This window comes from Erpetoichthys calabaricus, chromosome 1 (assembly GCF_900747795.2).
Source record: "Erpetoichthys calabaricus chromosome 1, fErpCal1.3, whole genome shotgun sequence".
NCBI lineage: Eukaryota > Metazoa > Chordata > Cladistia > Polypteriformes > Polypteridae > Erpetoichthys > Erpetoichthys calabaricus.
The window spans coordinates 343,372,265-343,397,942 of NC_041394.2; the positions used below are offsets into that span (position 1 = coordinate 343,372,265).

Here is a 25,678-nt window from a genome sequence, read left to right on the forward strand (position 1 = left end):
ACCTGCATTTGCAATGTTCCTTGCATATCACCCATTGATATATTTTCTGTTTGCTTTGGCGGAGACACGCAGCACAGCTTTGAGCTGACTGTTGCCCTGGCAACAGATAAACAGTCTTCCATAGACACAGAGTTTGGACTTTGGGACGCTCTTCCGCATGCTGTCTAGTTGGGGGAGGACTCAAGAGAGTTTACAAACCTCACAAATTTCTTGAATGATTGCTGCATTAATAGGAATGTTTCTTGAACGAGCATCACTGAACCACATAAAAACGGCTTTGTCGACGCCTTCAAATGCAGCAGTTCACATACATTGGCAACCCGAGATTTTTCTTTTTTTTTGCTCCGTCTTTCAAGAAAGTTGACAGTGTTGATGGCGAAATTCCAAATTCACTGGCAACGCAGTTCACTGGCTTAATCTGCAAAAGCCAATAATGAAGTTAGCTAATGTCGACATGCTGGGAAAACAGAGATACAGTGAAATATTCTTCTTCACAGTGTAAAACTACACCCAGTTGGGTGTGTCTTCTTCTGAAGACCTCCAACCTTTCTTGAGCCCATAAAATTGCACTGTACTGTATATGCCTGCCTCCAATCAGCAATCAGTACAAATGAGTCATTAAATGTGAGAGGTCTTCCGATATCATAATGCATAAGAAAATATTCTGAATAGTTCTTCAAATGCTTCTTTTTTGCTGAAAATCAAAGGGACAACCCTACCTCGTTTTTGTTATAGAAAAGGGGCAAGTATATAGTGTTTTAAACAAATAAACATACCCCACTTCAAACTCTGTTCTATTGATAACCTGCAGCAAAATGGCCTTTTTTGTTTTTAGCAAGATGAAATACCCAATTTATGACAAAAGACTATGTTAAGATAGCAGAAATGTGATTTTAAAAAAGGTTAGGTTATGGATGAAAAACAGGAAGGCAGAAATTTAACATCAATAATTTTAAGTCAGAGAGGCTTGAATCTCTGACATTAACCGGGGAACCTGTCTGGTTTGTATAGCAACATAGAGAACAACTTGTTGACTCTTGAATTTAAATGTGTGCAAGAGGTGCCATCCTTCTTTGTAATAACAAGAGGATGGGATAGTTGATTTCAAATGGAAGAAATTCTCCGCCTTCCTACAACTACATACTCTATAGCTTGGTGTGTCTGTGACGTGGGGAATTATTTAATGTAGCAGTTTTAAAATATGGAACAATTAGTAACTGTGCTAGATTGTGGTCTTCAGAGTAGGACTGGACGTAAAGCAAATATTTTTAAGTCCTAGCATTTGATGTCTGATATATAATGGCAGGTCCTTCTGCAATAAATCTGAAAATCAAAAAAATATTGGGCAGAGTTCTTGTATTGGCAGTGCTCATTTCATGAGGCTTAATCAGTCTCTCTTTTCAAGAAAAACTTCCAAAGAATTTTGACAGGGCAAAGTAAAAGGAGTAAAGGGTACTTTAATATTTCTGGCCTCCCAGTGTCTGTATAAATCTATTTCTACTTCTTGTTCCTGACCTTATTCTTATTATTCTTGTTCTTATTTCTACGCGATTTATAGAAAAGAAAAATACATGCCTGAGCCTTTCTTTATTAATCAAATAACTGTAAAACTAATAGTTATAACTTCACTAAAGATCTAATGTCTCTGATGAACCATGGGATTTTGTGCACCACTTCTTCTTTCAGCTGCTCCCGTTAGGGGTCGCCACAGCGGACCATCTTCTTCCGTATCTTTCTGTCCTCTGTATCTTGTTCTGTTACACCCATCGCCTGCATGTCCTCTCTCACCACATCCATAAACCTTCTCTTAGGTCTTCCTCTTTTCCTCTTCCCTGGCAGCTCTATCCTTAGTATCCTTCTCCCAATATACTCCGCATCTCTCCTCTGCACATGTCCAAACCAACGCAATCTCACCTCTCTGACTTTGCGTCCAACTTGAGCTGACCTTCTAATGTACTCATTTCTAATCCTGTCCATCCTCGTCACACCCAATGCAAATCTTAGCATCTTTAACTCTGCCACCTCCAGCTCTGTCTCCTGCTTTCTGAGGTCTGTGGTAGGAGTGATGGGTGCATTCAATGTGGAGGTGGGATTACATCAAGGATCAGCTCTGAGCCTTTCTTATTTGCAATGGTGACAGGTTGACAGATGAGATTAGACAGGAGTCCCTGTGGACTATGATGTTTTCTGATGACATTGTGATCTGCAGCGATTAGTAGGGAACAGGTTGAAGAGACCCTGGAGAGGTGGAGATATGCTCTAGAGAGGAGAGGAATGAAGGTCAAGAGGAACAAGACAGAATACATGTGTATAAATGACAGGGAGGTCAGTGGAATGGTGAGGATGAATGGAGTAGAGTTGGCAATGGTGGATGAGTTTAAATACTTTGGATCAACAGTACAGAGTAATGGGGATTGTGGATGAGAGGTGAAAAAGAGTGCAGGCAGGGTGGAATGGGTGGAGAAGAGTGTCAGGAGTAATTTGTGACAGATGGGTATCAGCAAGAGCGAAAGGTAAGGTCTACAGGACGGTAGTGAGACCAGCTGTGTTATATGGGTTGGAGACGGTGGCACTGACCAGAAAGCAAGAGACAGAGCTGGAGGTGGCAGAGTTAAAGATGTTAAGATTTGCACTGGGTGTGACGAGGATGGACAGGATTAGAAATGAGGACATTAGAGGGTCAGATCAAGTTGGATGGTTGGGAGACATAGTCAGAGAGTTGAGATTGCGTTGGTTTGGACATGTGCAGAGGAGAGATGCTCAGTATATGGGGAGAAGGATGCTAAGGATAGAGCTGCCATGGAAGAGGAAAAGAGGAAGGCCTAAGAGAAGGTTTATGGATGTGGTGAGAGCGGACATGCAGGTGATGGGTGTAACAGAACAAGATGCAGAGGACAGAAATATATGGAAGAAGATGATCCCCTGTGGCAACCCCTAACGGGAGCAGCCGAAAGAAGTATGTAAATATACTATGTGGCTTACTGTCTAATAATTTTGATCGCCCAGGGCGGGAGTTCACACTTACTCCAATAAATTAGCTCCTCAATTAGCACAGTTATCCAAACAAGGTGGAGTGGTCATAGGGACCATAACTGATGTAATGAGTCCTTGGCAATGTCAATGTCACTATGCAAGTAGATGTACTGGCTTTATCATCCTTGACATTTCTATATGGGGTCTTCTCTAAAAGGTCTGCAGGTCATGTTGGCCACACTTGCTGCCCCAGTTGCTCTTTCTTTTTCAAGCCATCACCAAGCCATTAATGATAGTTGCTCATGGCTTGTTCCTGGTCCATGGTAACTGCATCCTAATATGGCTTCATGCGTTTGGTAATTCATTCTGCAAATGTTGGGATTGTTGAAGTGTTAACTCCATTAGCATGCTTTTGTAAAGTGGGTTGCAAAAGACATATACTGTTAGCACTACAAGAGAATATTCAGTGTTTATTTTATTTTAAATATTGGTTATTTAAAACTTTAACTCTTATTTTTATTTCTGTAGATTTTCAAGAGAATGACAACTTGTCCTCTCTTCAGGGTCGTCCACAAATTAAACAACCTGATAAGAATAGGAAGAAACTGGCATCTGCAACAAAGAACTTGATGATGGCCTCTCAGCACCCTAGATTTCAGCCCATTGTGAAGCTAACAAGGATCGATGCCATCAAATCTCAAGGAGTGTACAATATAAATCCAATCCGCCAACAGTGTGTGGGAACATTTAAATATAAATTGAATTCTAAAGATAATGGAGGGATTCATGGCAGTAAGAAACCGTATCACTGTCCTGAAGGTGGGAAACAATTCTCAGATAGTCATATGCCTAAGAAACACAGAGAAGATAATACAGGCCATACCACAACTCTCATTGTAGAGAAACCATATTTGTCTAAACGTGGCAAACGATTCTCACAAGTGAGCCAGCTTCAGACACACATGATTGGTTACAGAGGACAGGGTTCATGTTGTTGTCCAGCTTGTGGTAAACATTTCTATAACAGGAGCAGTCTTCGCAGACACAAAAGAATTCACACTGGAGAGAAACCATATTGTTGTTCTGAATGTGGCAAACGGTTCTCAGTATCAAGCAATCTTCAGACACACATGAGACTGCACACAGGAGAACAGCCATTTTCGTGTTCTGAATGTGGCAAACGGTTCTCACAAGCAAGCCATCTTAAGCAACACATGAGAGTGCATACAGGAGAACAGCCATTTTCCTGTTCTGAATGTGGCAAACGGTTCTCACAAACAGGCCATCTTCAGCAACACATGAGATTGCACACAGGAGAACAGCCATTTTCCTGTTCTGAATGTGGCAAACAATTTTCAGATAGCAGTAATCATCTGAGGCATTTAAGAGTTCACACTGGTGAGAAGCCCTATTGCTGTCCTGAATGTGGCAAAAGATTTTCCAACACAAGCGGTCTTATGCGTCATGCAGAAGTCCACAATAAAGACCATCCTTAAGCCTGTTCTGTATGTGGCAAGAAATTCTCACAAAGAGGCAGTCTTCATATACATATAAGAACACACATTTGATAGAGGCCATACTCATTTCTTGATTGTGACAAGCTATTAACCGATTACAGCAGCCTTCACACAACAGAATTCATTCTGGATTAAGGCCATATTGTTGCTCTGAATGTGGCAAGCGATTCATACAACCCTGCAGTCTTCAGCGACACGTAAGAACTCACACAGGAGAAAAGCCATGCCGTTGCTCTAAGTGTGGAAAAACATTCATAGAGAAAACTCCTCTTCAGGGACACATGAAAATTCATGCTAAAAAGGTAAAGTCCAAAGAGACTGTAAATAACAAAAAGAAGAAAAATCAGAAATAATTCGGTCAGGTGTGGAAACAAAATTGGAATTGCTCTGCTAGTTGGTTACACAGAATGCATTTGACAAATTTTGCAGACTCATTTAGGCAACCCTGCTTATTAATTTACTGTAAGTGGCTTTTGCACTAATGATTATTGCACATTGTACACAGGTCTACTTTACAAGTTCTAATGTTCTCTTATACTTCTATGCTTTTTTTATATTTTATTGTACTACGAAGTTGAGAGAGAAACAGTATTTTGATTCTCCTGTATGTTCTGCACATTTAGTGAATTGACAATAAAAGGCTATTTGATTTGATTTCAGTATTTCTATTATCTTTTATCCAGAGTCCATATTGGTGTTCACACTACTCTCTGGTGTGGCCGCTGCTCTTTCTTTCTGTCTGAAGAGTTAGTCCAGCTGGGGTTCGATCAGCCCAGTAACGTCTAGCGGCCCCTCACAACGGGAGTGAATGAATATACCGAGGCATGTTTAGCATACAGCTGATGACGTGTTCATCTAATATAAATAAGGCCATATATGGAAAATGCTGTATTACATTACACAGAGAGATACCTGATACTTCAAGTCTGGAGTGACCTTGAGGGGCTGCATACTTGAAGGAACTCATCCTGCTTGCAGCAGTCAGACAAAAAGAAATATAACTGAACAACATAATAGACAAAAAAACAAAAAAAGGTTTTCCGCTGCGTCCGCCCCTACTCACTGTGACAACATTTCTATTCTTGCAAATGCTTCCCCTCTTTAAAGGCAACTCAGCTTGCACCCTATTAGTTTTTAGCAGCCCAACATTTTTTGTAAAAAATATATTAAAAAAACCTTCAAAAAAGGATCAGTCAGGAATTGAACTTTGCACCCCTAAAGTATCAGGTCCATCTCCCATAGCAGTGAACCATCAAAGCCAAACTGACCAATCAGATTGCTCAGAGGGACCACACACTCGCAGACAGACAGACAGTAGCTTTTTATTATCTTAGCTATTAGCTAAAGAAGTGACCTTGATGGATTTAATTATCTGTTCTCATTTGGTAAATGTCTTATGTTCCTGTGATTCAATCTGACGTTCCTCAGGTACCACACTCTGTGGTTTGCTGCCCTCCTCTTCATGTAGGGGTATCTCTGGGCACAAGACACTCTTGTTCACATCAGGCCCTGGTACCACAGCCTGTTTGTGGTCTTCTGCTTCATGCAGGGGGTGTCTGGACATGACACACTGTTATGTGTTTCACATCTGGTTCTGGTCTTATTGGAGACCATGAAGATGTTGATGATGTGCCATCCTCTGGATTACAGAGGAGCACAGCAGCCCACTCACCTTTCTGCAGTAAGACTCTGTCCTTCAGGCCGTAGGGGCAGCCACTCCAAGTGATCATCCTTGTGAAGTTCACCGCCCCTCTTCATAAGTGGTGACATCAGAGGCCTGAGGTTCCCGCTGTCACACAGGAGCTCAGCATGTCTCCCAGCTTCTTACCTTAGGGATGTGATGTCATCCTCTGCTCTGTGTGACGTGAGAAGTGTCATTTCTAGCTTTCCTTTCTTTGACTACTGGACCCCAGTTATCTCAGACTGCTCCATTTTAATGGAGTCACCGTTCTGTAACATAATGTCAGTCCTTTCATCTCTTCAAGAGTGTGTTTGAGGCAGGCAGGTCATTCTTTCAAACCTGAGCTCCGTCACATCACCACTGCAGTATCTTCATCAGCTCTTCTTCCTCAGTCCACAAGTGAGATGAGATCTCACAAAGCTGCCGCACAGCCTGTCCATTAAGTGCAAGGACCAGATGGACTGCTGACTCTGCCAGCACCATTGCTTTAGTTGTGTCACCACCTCAAACGTCACCTGATGAGCCTCCCATACTGAACTACCGTTGTGCTGTGGAAGCTCAGTCTGCACCTCAACACTAATAGAGAGAACATCAAAACCTTAATTGGAAATTGGACAATTTATCTGTAATGGTGACAGAATAACATTAAATGAAAGTGTGAAGGTTCACAGTAAAAGATACTTGAGGAAGTTTAAAAAATAAATTCAAACAAAACAGGAATGAGGGTGACAACTGGGAGACATTTTTATGTTTACAAGAAAAATTTAAAAGAAGCCAAAAGTTACCCTGAGAGCCACAATTGTTCTTTACAGCTCCTCACTTGAGTACGCGTGGCACAGTAAATGTGACGAGTTGATGTCCATCTCATTTACCACAAGAGTGCCCTGCGATTCTAAACTGAGCAACTGCAGGTTCAATTCAGGCAGCTCATGGTGGGCACGGGCAGTAGGCGGGCACATCATTAGCTTAACGTTTAGATTGGCACTGCCACATTTGTCCAGATGACAAGGTAACAGGGGATGTGAGGGGGTTCAGTGTAAGAGCAGACGGTGATTGGCTCAGACACACACACTGATGTTCTTGTCTAAGCTAACACTGCGGCCATCAGGTTTTAATTAATTAACTTGGCGACTCCACACCGTGTGGTGAACATCCGAATGACAACACGATCTTCATCCTCACTATTCTTTTGTTCTACTCTTTGGAAATCTTTTCACTTTTATTTTACTTCTGGTGAACTACTTTTTAGTTTTCATTATAGCTTGCAAAAAAACATTGGTGGAACACTGAGATGGTAGAAGGTTCAAGAACTTAAGTCAGGCTGAGCCAGAACTGATTAAAGGGCGTAAGGCCTGAACATTACGGGCAGTTTGGCCTCACAGCACTACATCCCATTAAATTCAGAGCTAGAGAAGAGCTCAGTGTCTCTTATGCCATCCATCCCACCCAGAGACCACACAGTGGAGAAGTTTGCACACCCACATAATATCAAAAGGGGACACAAGCAGCAAAAAAGAGGATGTTTTGCTTACAAATAAAGGTTAAATATGAAAAAGGGGAGACAGAGACCCCAAGGAGGTAGAATCCCAAACACTTAACTCTACTCCACAGCAGTAGCTCTAGTTAGCCATGGGGCTGCTGACCCACTTACCCACACACAGCCCCATCTCCTTCTCCACCAGCTGAGCTCCCATCCAGTCTAAACCTTGATTTCCAGCTCATCCTGAGTCTTCTCAGATGGACCTTTAAAGCTCCAGAGCAGGTGTAGAAAAAATCTGGTGCCACTCATAAGTAGTCACATCTCACTCACCTACCAGCCCAGAACTCCTAATTTAAACACACTCTTCATCAATTTGTGAGAAACGTAGCCCACCTCAACTCCAAAGTGCTCATGGCATACGGCTTTCTAAATGGAAAGTATCCACAATGGGCAGCATGGTGGCGCAGTGGTAGCGCTGCTGCCTCACAGTAAGGAGATCTGGGTTTACTTCATGTGGCCTCCCTGCGTAGAGTTTGCATGTTCTCCTCGTGTCTGCGTGGGTTTCCTCCCACAGTCCAAAGACATGCAGGTTAGGTGCATTGGCGATCCTAAATTGTCCCTTAGTTTGTTCTTGGTGTGTGTGCCCTGCAGTGGGCTAGATAGATAGATACTTTATAATCCCAAGGGGAAATTCACATACTCCAGCAGCAGCATATGGACAAAGAAACAATATTAAATTAAAGAGTGATAAAAATGCAGGTATAACAGACTGGCACCCTGCCCAGGGTTTGTTTCCTGCATTGCGCCCTGTGCTGACTGGGATTGGCTCCAGCAGAACCCTGTGTTAGGATATAGTGGGCTGGATGATGGATGGAGTATCCACAATGCACCAGGGCCAAGAACAATGAAGTCCTACAGCCGTCTTGCTTTGTGATGTCCCCAGCTTGGACCTTACTGGAGTAAAATCTTCACTTATGCATCCACCGTGTGCTCACAGTGATCTGTTATATAGTGAAATTCATGTCTGTGTTGGACCTTCTTAACACACATATCACATCATACTATTACATGTGTGTTATACACAAAGACAAGTGTGGTGAACATCAGCCTGACAACACCTGTCTCATTCTCCTTATTCTCTACTTCTACTCTTCATACAGTTTATTTAACTTTTATTTCAGTTCCGGTCCACTAAATTATAATTTGAACAAGTTTGGCTTTAGTTTCACTTGGTGAAAAGAACACTGGTGAAGATGGCAGAAGGTTCAAGAACAGAAGTCATGCCAAGCTCTGGTTGGTCCAAAAGCACAAGGCCTGACCATTACAAGATAGTCAGCCTGACACCACGATGTCCTGCCGGTCAAAGAGGAGCAGCAGGGAAGGACAAGACCATCAGAAATTCTAAACTGCAGAAACTTAACGTCTCCATCTGTCCATCTGGAGACACCATTCTGGAGCAGCCTACACAATCACAAAATGTCAAAAGGGGTCACAAGTAGCAAAAAAGATGTTCTCGTTTAAGAGTTTCTTATACAGTAATGGCTGGGTTTCCCGGCATAAATTCCAAAGTGCCACACGGTCAGGAAAGATCATCCATAATGAACAGCCCCTCAGAGGTGACCCCCACAAGCCGATGATGCTTCTGTCCATTTCCTTAGGTCAGGTTTAAGACGCCGAGGTTGACATCACTTCTCCTGGACATCTAAGCAGGCAATGTGGTGTAGTGGTTAAGGCTTTTAGCTTCAAAACCTGAGGCTTTGGGTTCAAATGCTGATCCTGACACGGGTGGCCCTGAGCAAGTCACTTCACCTGGCTGGGCTTATATTAAGAAGAAAAAAAAAGAAATGCAACAATTGTATTTGGAAAAAGTTACCAGTAAAATTAAAATAAATAAATTTAAACTTCAGGGTTAGGGCGAAACCCTCAGGACAAACAGAAACGGCGAGGGCGGACATGGGCTTCATCTTGCGTACTTCAAGTCAAGTCAACTTTATTTATAAAGTACTTTACATACAACAGCCGCTGACCAAAGTGCTGAACATAGGCTAAAATAAATTTTAAACAAAAACAAAATAATAAATAAGTAAAATAAAATACAATAAATGAAACTAATTAAAACATAGTAAACACAAGTAAACAGAGTTAATACAGAGTAAAATCAACTGCTCACACAGGATCAAACGCCAAACCAAAGAGGTAAGTCTTAAGAGCAGACTTAAAAATGGGCAGTGAGGAGGCCTGTCTAATGTGGATCGGCAGTGAATTCCAGAGCCTTGGAGCCACAACGGAAAAAGTAAGTAAGGAGAAAATGTTCTTTCTGTCACCCTTTTTAAAAACTACATTGTAAGGTTTTAATGACACAGCACCCCGACACAACGAAATTAAAACAGCGATAAATTAAGACTGCAAGTGCGGGAGAAGGTGATGGGCCGCTCGATACTGAGGTTCGACACTGTGTCGAGCTTTCGGAAGCACTGGATGTTTCAAATGCGCCCGTCACGTGATTTTGAGGCACGCTAGCGTAATGACGTCATTGATATCCGCGCAGTCAGCAGTCGATTTGGTCACTCTCTAATCTGCTAAAGTGCTTTGGCTCAAAGCGTAAAAGCAGTTGTCTCTGCTACAGCAATAAGGTGAGCTAACCCGAGTTCAAATCCTAATTAGAGTTTGTGTATGTTAAAATAAGGACTTTGTATAAAACAGTTAAGTAGTACTTGTCTGTAAGTTAACAAATACATTTTGAAGACATTATGAACGATTTACATGGGGAACCTTTTTCATTGGTGCAGAATCGTGTCCACCTAGAATCTGTAACAAATTAATGAGCATATTTTGCGTAAGGTAGCACGTATTATAACAATCCAGAATCTACTCTACCCCATGTCGATCATATCAGAGAGGCTAAGAAACGCTTCACTAAAGCCGACGTGGTCATTACACCAGTATATGTGCAAGACACTCTCATTAAACGTTTTTACTATTCAGTGATTCCCAGATCTGTAGCTGATTTGTATTATTGATTTCCAAAAAGCAATGTGAGTAAAAGCGTGTTCTGCATAACTAATCGCAACTGTCTTTAAAACAGAATCAGCGCCATCAACAGTGTCTTCTGTAATTTTAGGAAAACCTCAGGATTTCTGCGTTAATGAGACAAAAAAGTTGTAAAGAAACTTCGCGAATTCATCCAGAGGTGAACATAAAGATCGCTCAAGTACTGACAAGAAGGAGCAGCTGGATAAGCACATCTGGAGCCAAACTTTCAAAAAAGCACCTGACTTTGTCAGCAACATCCTTTCATTGTGAATACACCTTATCAAAGTCTGCGCTGGGGGGGTAAATAAGTAATCTTCTGAACTGCAACACAACAGATAAATCATTGATGTTGTAAGAGCCAATCTTAGAAAGTTAAAGTTTTGCGTTAAACTCATATTAATGTTTGCTTTATTTGAATAGAATATATAATATACTAGCGACTTGGCGCGCGCTACGCTGCGCGTTGGATGACCACAGTTGAAGGACTCCCTGTTTAAACGCGCCTGGCAGTCGTGAACTGGGTCCTTCATCGCACCGCATTTGATTTTTGCATGGGAAACAAAATTTCAAAACAAAACCCATGATTCATGAAGTGTGGGACGCAGACTAATCAGAATCGTATATATTGTGTAAATGGTTGTAAGGAAGAGGAGTGGAGACGCGTCGTTGCGGTAATGTCTGTGAGTGGTGAGTGTCAGTTTGTTGCGAGCGAGAACGGTGAGAGCGTTCACTCGGAGTTTCTTGGGAGACCGTACGTTTCTGTATATTACGGTTGTTTTGCAATCGTAAGGACCTCTCGTCTGGTGTCTCATTGGCACGCTTTTGCCTCTTTCTTTCGCGATCACGGCGTAATCTGTCTTCTCTCTCTGTAGGGGTTTTAGTTGCCTTTCGTTGTGCGGCAGAGACGCGTCGTTGAGCTAATCTGTGTGAATGCTGAGTGTCCGTTTCTTGCGAGCGACTGGCACGCCTTTGCCTGTTTGCTTCGTGATCACGCTGTGATGTGTCCTCTCTCGCAGGAGCAGGTTCAGTTGCCTTTCGTTTCGGCATTGTTCGATAAGGTCTCCTCCGTACAAGTGCACATGGGTAGCTGAAGACGGAAAGGCATAGTCGGCTGGAAGGGAGAAAATAGAAAATCGCGGCTTGAAACACCCATCCGACTCAGACGCGGGGCTCGAAATACTCATGTAGCAAAGTGTAAATGTTATTTATAATTTTATTTTTTTTTGTTATGAACTTCCCCAAAAGAGTTGATCCCTGTAAATAGTTAATAGTATATCAACAATATAATCTGTTGTAGTACGGGCGTTAATTAGCGTCACACCTCATAACCTGCATACACCACGTTTTTGGCTCTAACGCCAGAAGCGCAGTGGACGCTGTAAGGGTAGGTTGTGGTTTCTGTTTCTTTAATGATTTTTTTATTTCATTTACTTTGTGTCAATAATTTATAATCGATTTCATTTATTATTTAATAGGCAGAGGGGAGAAGACGTCAATGTGACGCTCTGTCTATTTTCTTTACTTTTGTTTTGAAAAGGTATGCTATATATACAGTACTGTATATATTTATATTTTCTTTAATTTTCACTTGTTGAGAATATATAATTAGGATTTTTTTTGTATAAAGTCTATGTGTATTGTAAATAGTTCTGTTTGGAAAATTTGATTAATTTTTTTATGTAAAAAGTTTTTATATGTAATGTGTTTGTATAAATAAAAACGCGAGAAGCGCGGTGGACGCTGTAGGGGCAGAGGGGAGAAGACGTTAATGTGACGCTCTGTCTATTTCTTTACTTTTCTTTTGAAAAGATTTTCGGGAGCAGGAAAAATAAAAGCAAAGGGGAAAGAACGGAGGGGGGTAAGCAGGAATTCTGAGAGGGGAAGGACTGGGGCTTTTCTACGGGGCGGCTATACAGCCAAAAGGAACCCGGACACGGACACCGCGCTGGGCTTTTATTATATAGATATATAATATAATTAGTCATAGATAATGGTATAGTCTTTTCCCCCTATAAGTTATTAAGAGAAAGAACCTTCTTGCTATAATTGAGTTCATGCGTATAGCCTCAGAATCAGCGACACTAGTAGGTGGCCACTATTGTTTAAATTTGCCTTTGAAGGATGAAACACTGAAAATGCCAAACAATCGCTGTATTGTTGAACAGCGTGCTATTGGACTCAAAAGAAAACTGAGCAAAAATTCAGGTTTCCACGGAGACTATAAAGCCTTCATGAAAGACATTATAGACAACTAGCCAACTCGCGGCGTACCATACGCCGCATAATCAGGCCGCTTTTTTAATGATTTTTAAGCACAGGGTGAAAATTAACATTTGAAAAATCGGAAATGTAATAAATCACCAAGAAAAGTAACATTTCATGTGCCCACCCCCAACTCGTCACCTGAGTCATTTTCCTCTTTGCACAGTCCATATGCACGTGTGAGTCACATAGACTTTTCATTGTTGTTTGCGGTTTTGGCTGCTTTTCTATATATAATCCACCAAGTCATCCGACCATGGTAGTACCGACGGGGGGCGTACAAAGGGCAGGGACATAATCAGTGCAGAGCTGCTAGCCATGTTTTTGAAAGTTTGGCCCTGTGCCTTATTAATTGTCATTGCAAAGGCAAGTCTAACAGGAAATTCTCTTCATCTTAAAGTAAAAGGCAAATTATCCGCGATAAACTGTTTTACACGCTGCATACCAACTCGCGGCGTAGTATACGCCGCATAATCACGCTGCTTTTTTAATGTTTTTTAAGCAGAGGGAAAAAAATGAACATTTGCAAAATCCGTAACGCTGCTTTCAGTAAGTACAATGCACACGTGTTTAATTTGTCAGCCACTTTTTGCCAGCCGTCTTTTCTGGTTTGGGCCGCTTTTACAGTGTTACCGCTTGTGTATATTAAATCTTGAACTAATTAACTAAGACCCACCCACCCAGCTTGTGTGAAAAAAATGCGGCCGTTCTTTCATCATTTTGTTGCAGCCTATCAAAGACTTGCTGATCATGTTTTGTAGACTCAATATATATTGGCTTTTCACTCAGCGCGGGGGCGCGCATTCATCTCGGATTATTACATCTTGCTAGACTAATCTGCTACACGGCTGCGTTTGAAAAACTGACTTATCCCGGATGAGTTTCACTGGCATTAATGATTAGGAATCTGGTTGGAACAAAACCCTGCGGCCACAGGGGTTCACCAGGACCGAGTTTGGCAAACACTGCTGAACTGAGACGAAACCGACTCAGGTGAGGAGTGGGGGCAGGAAAAGTAGTTGCAGCTATTGATTATTCACTGTTGTTTGCCTGGGTGTCTGATCTGCGTTGACTGACATGGCTGTTTTCTGCGTATCCCATGGTTGTCTTCCGGCAGTGTGAATGCCTCGAGAGACAGGGCGTCCTTTTGTGGTGAGTTGTTGCAGTTTGTGACCACGTCGCCGACATTATCCCAATGTTGGCAAACAAAGCCAACAGCCATGTTGCGAAGTTTGAGAGGAACAGTTTCGTCAATGACATTTTTACATCCAGCTAGTCTGCTAGACTAATGTGCTACACGTCTGCATTTGAAAAACCGACTTATCCCGGATGAGTTTCACCGGCATTAATGATCAGGAATCTGGTTGGAACAAAACCCTGCATCCACAGGGGTTCACCAGGACCGAGTTTGGGAAACACTGCTGAACACAGACAAAACTGACTCAGGTGAGGAGTTGGGGCGGGCAAAGTGGTTGCAGCTATTGATTATTCAGTGTTGTTTGCCTGGGTGTCTGATCTGCTCAACAGGATTATAAATAAAAGGAAAACAATGTGAAGGCAATGTCACAGGTGTTCCTGTGGTATAGCGGGTCCACAGCTCCCCTTCAAAAGCCCATTTTTAAATAAATAATCATCGCACTCACAGTGTAGCGAGGGGCGTGGAAGTGTGGCTGAAACGGTTTCCGGGTAGACTCGTGCTGTGGGCATTTCTCCCCTGTGCAGTGTGTGAGCGAGTGAGGAGAGAGAGAGAAAGCCGGTACGTTAGAGTGAGCGAGAGCAGGCTCGAAGGCAATGTATTCTTGTGGTATAGCGGGTCCATAGCTCCCCTTCAAAAGGCCATTTTTAATCAGGCGACTGACAGTAGTGGAGTCAGGCACAGAGAAGGTCAGCTGCAGAGACAGCGTCTCGACTGTTGCAGGGCCTGAAGCAGGTGAGACGCTAATGAAAAAGAGGCACAGGGCTTATTGGTTTTTAAAGACTGCTTCCTTCATTGTGTTTTAACTTCAGTTTTAAAGGATTGCGCAGCTCTTTCGCGCGCTGCCTGTGTGTGCCTCTGTCTCTCTCTGGCGTTGCCTCTGTGTGTGTGTGCGCGGCTCTCTCTCTCGCGCTGCCTGTGTGTGCCTCTGTCTCTCTCTGGCGTTGCCTCTGTGTGTGTGTGCGTGGCTCTCTCTCGCGTGCTGCCTGTGTGTGTCTCTGTCTCTCTCTGGCGTTGCTTCTGTGTGTGTGCCTCTGTCTCTCTCTCGCGCTGCATATGTGTGCATCTGTCTCTCTCTGGCGCTGCCTGTGTGTGCGCGGCTCTCTCTCTCGCGCTGCATATGTGTGCCTCTGTCTCTCTCTGGCGCTGCCTGTGTGTGCGCGGCTCTCTCTCTCGCGCTGTATATGTGTGCCTCTGTCTCTCTGGCGCTGCCTCTGTGTGAACCAAGGTTCCACTGAGGTTGACTATTGAAAAGTCAACGTGGCTCAGAGCTGCAAGTGGACTGTGGCACAGACAAACAGAAATGATGGCATGTTTTCCGAGGCGTCGTGTCTGAGTTGGTGGGCGTGGCTCTGTGATTTTTTCATTGTATCCAATGGTCTAAGAGTTGGTGGGCATGGCTCCTTCCTGCGTGCGCCATTGGCGTCTTACTTGTCGGCGGTTTAGTGAATCCACGCCCCTTCTGTCGTGCTTTCCATGGGTGGCTACTTGTCTCCTGGCTTAGTGAATTATATATATAGATGGTTACGCTGTCAAGGTTTCCAAAGAAGCTTAAATTGCAATAAAGGCAGAGTGTGGTACATTCCACATCACAGTGTGTATCATCCAAAGAAAAATAAAATTTGAGTGGTCTTTGATTGCACTGCCACCTACCAGGGAATCTCACTTAATGAGCAATTATTAAAAGGCCCCGACCTAACTAACACACTCATTGGCGTCTTTACAAGATTCAGAAAGGAGCCAGTAGCATTACTGGCAGACATTAAGTCAATGTTCTACCAAGTTAAAGTACCAGATAAAGACACTGATCTTTTACATTTTTTATGGTGGCCTGAAGGTAATCTAAGTAAAGACCTTGAAGAATTCAAAATGACAGTACATCTTTTTGGTGCTACTTCTTCACCCAGTTGTGCTTCTTATGCTTTGCGTAGAACAGCCGAAGATGCCAGAGATACATTTCCTGAGGAAGCAGTTAACACCGTTCTCAATAACGTCTACGTGGATGACTGTTTAAGGTCAGTGACAACAGAAGAACAAGCAATAAAGCTGGCAAAGGACCTCCAAGCTCTATGCCTCAAAGGGGGATTTCATTTGACTAAGTGGGTGAGTAACGACAGAGAAGTTTTATTGTCTATACCAGAAGAAGACAGAGCTCATGAACAAAAGGACTTAGACTTGAGCCATAGTCTCCTTCCCACAGAGCGTGCCCTGGGTGTCCAGTGGTGCACAGAAACGGACAGTTTCAAATTTCAGATTAAGTTACAAAACCAGCCCAAGGTGTGATATTCTGTCTGTTGTTAGCTCAGTTTATGATCCACTTGGTTTTTTAGCACCTGCCTTATTGCCAGCTAAGCTTATTCTAAGAGACTTATGCAAAGAGAAATTTGGGTGGGATGAAGAAGTAGAAGTCAAACACATTCAGAAATGGAAAAAGTGGATGGATGATCTGCAGTTACTTATAGACTATAAAGTGAACAGATGCTTCAAATCTACAAGGTTTGGAATCATAAAGACAGCACAAATGCACCAGATGCTAGTGAAGATGGATATGGCACTGTCACTTACCTTGTCTTAACCAACGAAGAGGGCAAAAAGCATTGTTCATTCCTGATGGGCAAATCAAGAGTTGCACCATTGAAACAGGTCACGATTCCAAGATTGAAACTGACAGCAGCCGTTGTAGCAATTAAAATGGACAAAATGCTTAAAAGTGAACTTCAAATGCCCTTAGAAGAATCTACATTTTGGACTGACAGCACCACGGTGCTAAAATACATTTCAAATGAAAGCTCTCGATTCAAGATCTTTGTTGCCAACAGATTCTCCGTGATCAGAGATCATTCACAACCTTCACAGTGGAGGTACGTCACATCTTCCCTTAATACAGCTGATCAAGCATCCAGAGGGCTAAGCATAGAAAACTTTCTCAAAAGCACCACATGGTCACAAGGTCCAAGTTTCTTATTGAAGCCTGAATGGGAGTGACCAAAAAGACCAGATCAACTGAACGATTCACTCATTGAAGATGATCCAGAAGTTAAAACTTGTGCAGTCAACATGACAAAAATAGAGGAAGCAACCGAGCCCATCAACAAACTAATCACCTATTTTTCAGATTGGCATCGCTTGAAGAAAGCAGTGGCTTGGTTCCTCAAGTTTAAAGACTTAATGCTGAACTTAAGAAATGAAAGAAAAACATTCCAATTAGAAGTTAGTCAGACTAAAAGTAATCCAGAAGAACAGAAATCACTCATTGCAAAGCACATGAAAAAGTATAAACTGACTTTAAAAACAAGTCCAATTTCTCTAGAAGATTTAGTTAAAGCCGAAACAGAGCTTATCCGCCTCAGTCAACAACAAGAATTTCCAGAAGAATTAAAGGCTTTAAAGAAAAAGACTTGTGTTAAAAAGAACAGTCAAATCTATAAACTTGACTCGATCATACAAGATGGAATACTAAGAGTTGGAGGAAGACTCTGCAAAGCTGCAATGCCAGAAGAAGCTAAACATCCTGCAGTTCTACACAAGCATTCACAAGTTGCTTCTCTCATACTGCAACACATTCATAAACAAATTGGACATTGTGGGCGCAATTATGTGCTCGCACAGCTACGCCAAAAATACTGGATACCTCAATCGAATTCAGCTATCAGAAAAATAATTTCAAAGTGCACAATGTGCAGAAGTTACAATGCGAAAGTAGGTGAGCAAAAAATGGCAGATTTGCTAGAAGATCGCCTAGCACCAAACCAACCACTGTTTACAAATGTTGGAGTCGATTATTTTGGCCCCTTCCTAGTCAAAAGAGGAAGAAGCCTTGTCAAGAGGTACGGAGTAATCTTCACATGTTTAACAACCAGAGCTGTGCATATAGAGATCGCACATAGCTTAGACACTGATTCTTGTATCCAAGCCATACTACGATTTACGAGTAAAAGAGGACAAGTTAAAATCATGCACTCAGACAATGGAACAAATTTTGTTGGAGCAGAAAGAGAGCTACGAGAAGCTATTAAAAAATTGGAATACAAAAAAATCAGAGACGCTATGATGCAAGAACAAATCAAATGGATTTTCAATCCACCATCAGCTTCTCATCAAGGTGGAGTGTGGGAAAGACAAATCAGGAGCATAAGAAAGATCTTAAATTCAACACTAAACCAACAAACACTCGATGATGAAAACCTTCCTACAATGATGTGTAGAGTGGAATCAATACTCAATAACAGACCCCTTACAAAGACATCAGATGACCCAAATGATTTGGAACCACTCACACCCAATCACTTGTTGTTACTGAAGACAAAACCTGAAATACCACATGAACTCGTTTCAGAGAATGAACCATACCCAAGAAGACGCTGGAAACAAATTCAATACATGGCTGATCTGTTTTGGAAAAGATGGACTAAAGAATATTTGCCAATACTTCAAGAACGTCAAAAATGGCTTGCACCAAGAAGAAATTTTGAACCAGGGGATGTGGTTTTAATTGTAGATAAAGCTACACCTCGCAATTCCTGGGTAATGGGTCGAGTCATCAAGACAATGCCAGATACCAAAGGTGCAGTCAGTAAAGTTTGTGTGCAAACCAAAACCAGCACACTGGACAGACCCGTGAATAAACTGTGCCTGCTTCAAGAAACAGCCAATGATTGAAACATGAAATTTTTAAAATGTTTGTTTGCAGTGTTAATGTTTGTAATTTGAAAACAGTAGTTAAAATACTGTTTAGTAAACTGGTTCATATTGAAGTAAAGTATAGTAATTGTCTCCGCTCCTGCATAGCCAATTAGGGGCCGGAAATGTAAGAGCCAATCTTAGAAAGTTAAAGTTTTGAGTTAAACTCATATTTATGTTTGCTTTATTTGAATAGAATATAATTTCTTCTATAGTCATAGACAATGGTATAGTCTTTTCCCCCATAAGTTAGTAAGATATAGAATCTTCTTGCTATAACTGAGAAACAATGTGTTAATAAGCTCTTGTTGTGTTTAGAGCAGGTCCCAGTAAACAGGGACTAGAAAGATCCATTTTTAACTTAGAAATGGGATAAGCATACAGTTTTCTGACCGTTTTGAAATGGTTTAGAAACGTTAAGTAAATAGTAACAAGATTAAGCTTAGAACTAAATTTTTCTTATTATAATTTTTTTCTTTTTTTCTTTGCTATTTTAATTTTCTTTTTTGTGTGAACTGTTTTACTTTGAAACTTAACTAAACACTTAAAAACGAAGATATTTTGTCTGTGGAATCATTTCTGTGTGTCAGGCTTTTGTTGAATCCCATTTTTGAGTTAGAGCTGCTGAATTTTAAAAATTTTGGGAAAACGCAGCTACACACACATTATATATATATATACTGTGTATATATATATATATATATATATATATATATATATATATATATACACTGTATATATATATATATATATATATATATATATATTGTGAGGGATGGCCGGCCAAATATTCTGGTCCACACCTCCAAGCTGCTAGATGGAGCTCTCCCAACAACATGGAAGTGCCCCAAGTTCCAGCAGGGCCATATGGACATTGTAGTTTTTATAAACAGCCTTGCTGGATACCATGGGGACCACTAGGAGCCACTGGAGGGAGGCTCACAGAATGCTATGTGCCCTATAACACGGAAGTGCGTTATGAACACATGACTGAAAGGAACAACGTGCTTCCAGGGTGAAGAAGTGGAGTTTTTATATGACCTGGAAGTGTTCCTAGTCACTTGGACAGAGAGGGCGAAACACTTCCAGGTCAAGGACTATAAAAGGACTATGGGAAATCCCAGACGTCGAGCTGAGCTGGGTGGAAGGGTGGCAATGCGTCTGGGAGTGTGGAGGATTGTTTATTCATTGGATTATTGTTTATTAATTATATCAGTATTGTGGAGTGTAGGTGCTTTGTGCACGTTAGTTATAATAATAAATATTCATCTTTGGATTTTACCTGGTGCCTGGCGTCTCGAAAAAGGGTTCAAGGGAGCGAGAGCACCCACAATCTGTCACAATATAAATATATATATATATATATATATATATATATATATATATATGTATATATATATATATACTAGCAAAATACCCACGCTTAGCAGCGGCCAAGTACTGCTTTAAAATTTCAAATAATAAACTGAGGGAAAATGTACCAATAATTATTTTTTAAGGATCTCTTTGTATACCACGTTTTCAGTTCGCCCCTCCGGTTGTAATATGACCAAGCTGTGCACTGAGCTTACTCTTGAGCATGCAACGTATAGTTGGCCATGTGAAAAGCAATCTTGCCTCAAATCAATGCCAACCTTTTGTAGGGTCTGTCCCTGAGACTTATTAATTGTCATTGAGAAGCAGAGCCTTACTGGAAATTGGAGGCGTTTGAATTGAAATGGGAGATCAGAGGGTATAACAGGGATGCGAGGAATAAAAACTCTCTCCCCTGAGCCACCGCCAGTAAAAATAGTTGCCTCAATTAGGTTCTTTTGCAGGCATGTGACCTGAAGTCTCGTTGCCATTACAAAGTTTTGGTGGCTGTAAGTTTCTCAGTAACATTATTGGTGCCCCAAACTTCAAAATTAGATTATGCTCAGGAGTGCCTGGAGAATTCAGAGTGTGGGCTGAGCTGCAGGCTATGGACGTATATATGTACGTAAGTAGGATTCAGTTAGCGTTGAGAACCCGCGTACCAAATTTCTTGAAGATGGGCCCATTAATTAACAAAGACCGTTGGAAAGTTCAATATGGCGGCCGACAGTGGTGTCATACCACCGAAATACGTACATACATCGGTTTTGGTTAGCGCAGGGAAGCCGCCTACCAAATTTCGTGAAGATGGGGCCATAAATAAGAAAGTTTAACATGGCGGATGTTGTCGACCGTTATGACCGTTACGTGTAGAATTTCGAAATGCAACCTGCTTAACTTTTGTAAGTAAGCTGTAAGGAATGAGCCTGCCAAATTTCAGCCTTCTACCTACACAGGAAGTTGGAGAGTTAGTGATGAGTGAGTCAGTGAGGGTTTTGCCTTTTATTAGTATAGATGTATATGTGTATGAATACTGAATGTGTGCGTGTGTGTGTGTGTGTACATCTATATATATATATATATATATATATATATATATATATATATATATATATACATATTGCAGCCATTTGCTAAAATCATTTAAATTAATTTTTTCCCTCATTAATGTAAACACAGCACCCCATATTGACAGACAAAAAAAAAGAATTTTTGAAATTGTTGCAGATTTATTAAAAAAGAAAAACTGAAATATCACATGGTCCTAAGTATTCAGACCCTTTGCTCAGTATTTAGTAGAAGCACCCTTTTGAGCTAATACAGCCATGAGTCTTCTTGGGAAAGATGCAACAAGTTTTTCACACCTGGATTTGGGGATCCTCTGCCATTCCTCCTTGCAGATCCTCTCCAGTTCTGTCTGGTTGGATGGTAAACGTTGGTGGACAGCCATATTTAGGTCTCTCCAGAGATGCTCAATTGGGTTTAAGTCAGGGCTCTGGCTGGGCCATTCAAGAACAGTCAGAGAGTTGTTGTGAAGCCACTCCTTCGTTATTTTAGCTGTGTGCTTAGGGTCATTGTCTTGTTCGAAAGTAAACCTTCGGCCCAGTCTGAGGTCCTTAGCACTCTGGAGAAGGTTTTTGTCCAGGATATCCCTGTACTTGGCCGCATTCATCTTTCCCTCGATTGCAACCAGTCGTCCTGTCCCTGCAGCTGAAAAACACCCCCACAGCATGATGCTGCCACTGCCATGCTTCACTGTGGGGACTGTATTGGTCAAGTGATGAGCAGTGCCTGGTTGTCTCCACACATACCGCTTAGAATTAAGGCCAAAAAGTTCTATCTTGGTCTCATCAGACCAGAGAATCTTATTTCTCATCATCTCAGAGTCCTTCAGGTGTTTTTTAGCAAACTCCATGCGGGCTGTCATGTGTCTTGCACTGAGGTTAACAATTCTCAATTGCTGGAAAGACATTGGACCGGGCACATTTACCAACAGCATGTGAACAAAGAAGCATTCATCTTGATTGGGATGCACGGTGGACAGTCTGCCTATCGTAGTTTCTTTGAATATGCCACGTTGTCCGTTGACTCGCTCTCCTCGTTTGCGTTGTTCAAAGAAAGCAGTTAACGTTGTAGCCGGTGGATTCAGGGCTATTTGTTGCACATTTGCAGCTGTGAAATAAACGCGTTGTCCATTTTCTAGATGTACTGCTAAGTGAACAATATCTGGACTTCGTCCATGTATGGGAAATGAAAGAATTCGCCATACAGCTTCATTGCTGCTTATGTATCTTCCAGCCTAATACTGTGCGATTTCATCGATATGTATGACCGCATTCCTATCACTTCTTTCTGGTTGCACACCAAAAACTGCCATGTCGCTGCCTTTATTCACGTACTTACAAATGTATTTGATCGAAACATTGAAATAGAATCGTAAAATATTTAGTATAGCGTGTGTTGCTTTTACATCCAACAGATGGCGCTCTGTTTTCAAAAAAGCATGTTTTTTGATGTCACAGGTGTGACATCTATATGATATGTATATAAAAACACGCGCGTATTAGAATGCAACGTTGTGTCAAAATTTCAAAGCAATCGGTGAAGAACTTTCGGAGATTTAAGGTTTTGAACAAACGAACATTTACATTTTTATTTATATAGATGTGTATATATATATTATATATATATATATATATATATATATATATATATATATATATATATATATATATATATATATATATATGGTTTTGGCAGCCAAGTGCTTTTTTTTCCAACCTAGAAGATGTCTCTTGAGATCCGTTTAATCGCCTCGTTGATTGCATGTCTTCCAAGGTAGTTTCAATACTCATTTCCTGCACCGAGTCATCTCCCCTTTTATGAGTGACTGTGTCAGTGGCCGTACCTCGTACAGGTCTTTGAACCCACTGAATACTTGTAACTGGTGTCGCCCGTTGGCTACTTTCGACAGGGAATGGAAGCAATTGTCGAGTAACAAAAATTATTTGTAAGTGATTTTGCATTGAAGAAATAGTAAAAACTTGATCACTTGGGTCAATACCTAAAGAAATACACACAGCAAATGCACTTGAGAATACACCAGAATCTGTATGATTTAATTGTTGCTGTGTGTCTTCATAACTATGGGAGGTTTGTAAGGAAACGAAGCTGCTCTTCGGTGAGGTTGAATTTTTTATCAGCGTTTAAACTGTCTTAGACATGAATTACAGCACCATCATAATAGGTACACACCCAGTGAGTCACTGGTTCAGTAGCTGCAGAAGGTAATATTTGAATATGTTTTGCATTTTGTGGAATGGGCATTATAGGTATGTCAGGAGTCCACATTAGCAAAACCTCTTGAGGTTGGAAAATTGTATGCGCAGCTAAAATTTTGTTGAATTTGCTCATGTGATCTGTTGATAAATAATCATTATTTACCAACTCATTCATTGCAAAATCTGACAGTGATAAGATCACTCCTTCCATAACACTAAACACAAACACTAAGTAGACACTAACACTAAAAAACGGCAACACCGCCGGGAAGAACACTAAATGAGATAAAATAAAAGTCTACTAAACTTCTTTATTGTAGCAGGTGAGGGAACGCTGGCGCACACTTGTTGTCGCCGCTCCTCCCTGTTAACAACACTTTTCGCAAAATACGGCTTAATTCTGCACTTTCTTACGCTTGTTTTATTTACTTTATTGTACGTATAGTTTGTGTATACAGCTGACTCGAATTGCATTGATTTGGCTTAATATTTACAGATTTTATGGACTCCACTTTACTGGGAACAGCCGAGTCTATGGATCACGGGGCGAGACCTACAAACATTTCTTTGTACCTGGCGATCTAGCACCTCGGGATGATCTGTCTCCGTGATTATATTCGCTATGCTGATCTGATCCCGTTTCATCTTACAGTACCCGGGAACTGATCTGATGTTCATACTAACCTGGTTTATGGCTTATGGCTCTGGGGCCATTACGCCTGAAATTACCAAGCGTTACTGTTTATGGCTGTGTATGGGAACATCCAAATCCTGCTTCCTCCTCCTGCTGTGCTTTCTGCTGCTTGCTATCGCCGCTCACCTACGCTACCACACCCGCCTGTCCTACTGGCTCTGTTGTGCTGCAGAGCCGGTCCTAGACAATTTCGGGCCTGAAGCAAACTGATACCGAGGGTCCCGTAAGGGGCCCGACCCCTGCAGCTAGGGGGTCCGTAATTAGGAGATGGAATATGCTGCCCATGAATTATATATATAAAAAAATTAGTAAAAGAGGTTGGAGTGAAGGAGTCTGTTGCTCCACTGGGCCCTCCGCAGCAGCCTTGCATCACAGGAAAAAAAAAACCTTGGGCGCAGTTGGCCCGAAGCGGTCGCTTCGTTCGCTTCGCACTATAGCCTGCTGTGTGTGTTGTGCTGTTTCTACACTGCTATCAGCTAAGTATCACTCACTATTTTAGTGCTTTGAGTACTGAGAAACGTGCTATATAAATGTAATGAATTATTATTTATTATTAAACACTAAAGTACAAAAACGAAGTAGAAAGTAACACTAAACCACAACACCGCCGGGAACACCGGCACACCGCATTTACTAAACACTAAGAAACACTAAAGGAAAAAAATACTATTCAGTAAGTACCGCATCTACTAAACAGTAAAGGAGAAAGGACTAACCGCGTCAGCTGCGGAGTTCAGCTCGGAGCGAAATGAAGTGAATGGGAGGGGAGATGATCACGTGACTCCAACACCCGCCTTAACTCTCCGTCCCTCCACAAACACAGCCACACGGATCCCAACTCTCCTTTATATATATATATATATATATATATATATATATATGTATATATATATATATATGTATGTATATATATATATGTATATATATATATATATATATATATATATATATATATATATATATATGTATATATATATATATATGTATATATATGTATATATATATATATATATATATATGTATATATATATATATATATATATATGTATATATATATGTATGTATATATATGTATACAGTGCATCCAGAAAGTATTCACAGCGCATCACTTTTTACACATTTTGTTATGTTACAGCCTTATTCCAAAATGGATATATGGATATATATAAGCGAATGTCTGTGATACAGTTTGCATATTTGTAGCTGGAGATCCAAAATGGGAGAAAATTAATCATGTATCATAAAGTAGTTTTTATTTCTGAGCTTTCAGCTCCTACCAGAAGCCGTCAGAGGATAATGATTAGACTTACGAGAATCAAAGGAGAAGCACACAGCTCTGAAAAACTTTTCTTTCTTCATAGTTGTATCAGGCATGATGCAACTCCGAAATGCTTATGATGTAAACCACCGATGAACACTCCAAAAATGGCAATCATCATGCAACAATTCACAAAACGTGTTTTGTATGAACTTATCACTGAAACACACCGCCAACGAACCAGTTACAGATCTGAAACTACGAAACAACG

At 41.2% G+C, this 25,678-nt stretch overlaps 3 protein-coding genes across 4 annotated transcripts in view; all 3 read left to right on the forward strand.

Moving 5' to 3' along the window:
- The window catches only part of LOC114642412 (gastrula zinc finger protein XlCGF8.2DB-like), an 18,559-nt gene extending 13,415 nt beyond the window's left edge, over window positions 1-5,144 (forward strand). The window contains exon 2 of the mRNA XM_028791320.2: window positions 3,502-5,144. Within this exon, the coding sequence (XP_028647153.2) occupies window positions 3,502-4,469 (968 nt within the window). The 3' untranslated portion in view covers window positions 4,470-5,144. The remainder of the gene's footprint in view (window positions 1-3,501) is intronic.
- The window catches only part of LOC114664931 (gastrula zinc finger protein XlCGF57.1-like), a 607,208-nt gene that overhangs the window by 555,149 nt on the left and 26,381 nt on the right, over window positions 1-25,678 (forward strand). The window lies entirely within an intron of this gene.
- LOC114642418 (zinc finger protein OZF-like) overlaps window positions 1-25,678 on the forward strand; it is a 227,469-nt gene that overhangs the window by 112,209 nt on the left and 89,582 nt on the right. The gene's annotated exons all lie outside the window — the stretch shown is intronic.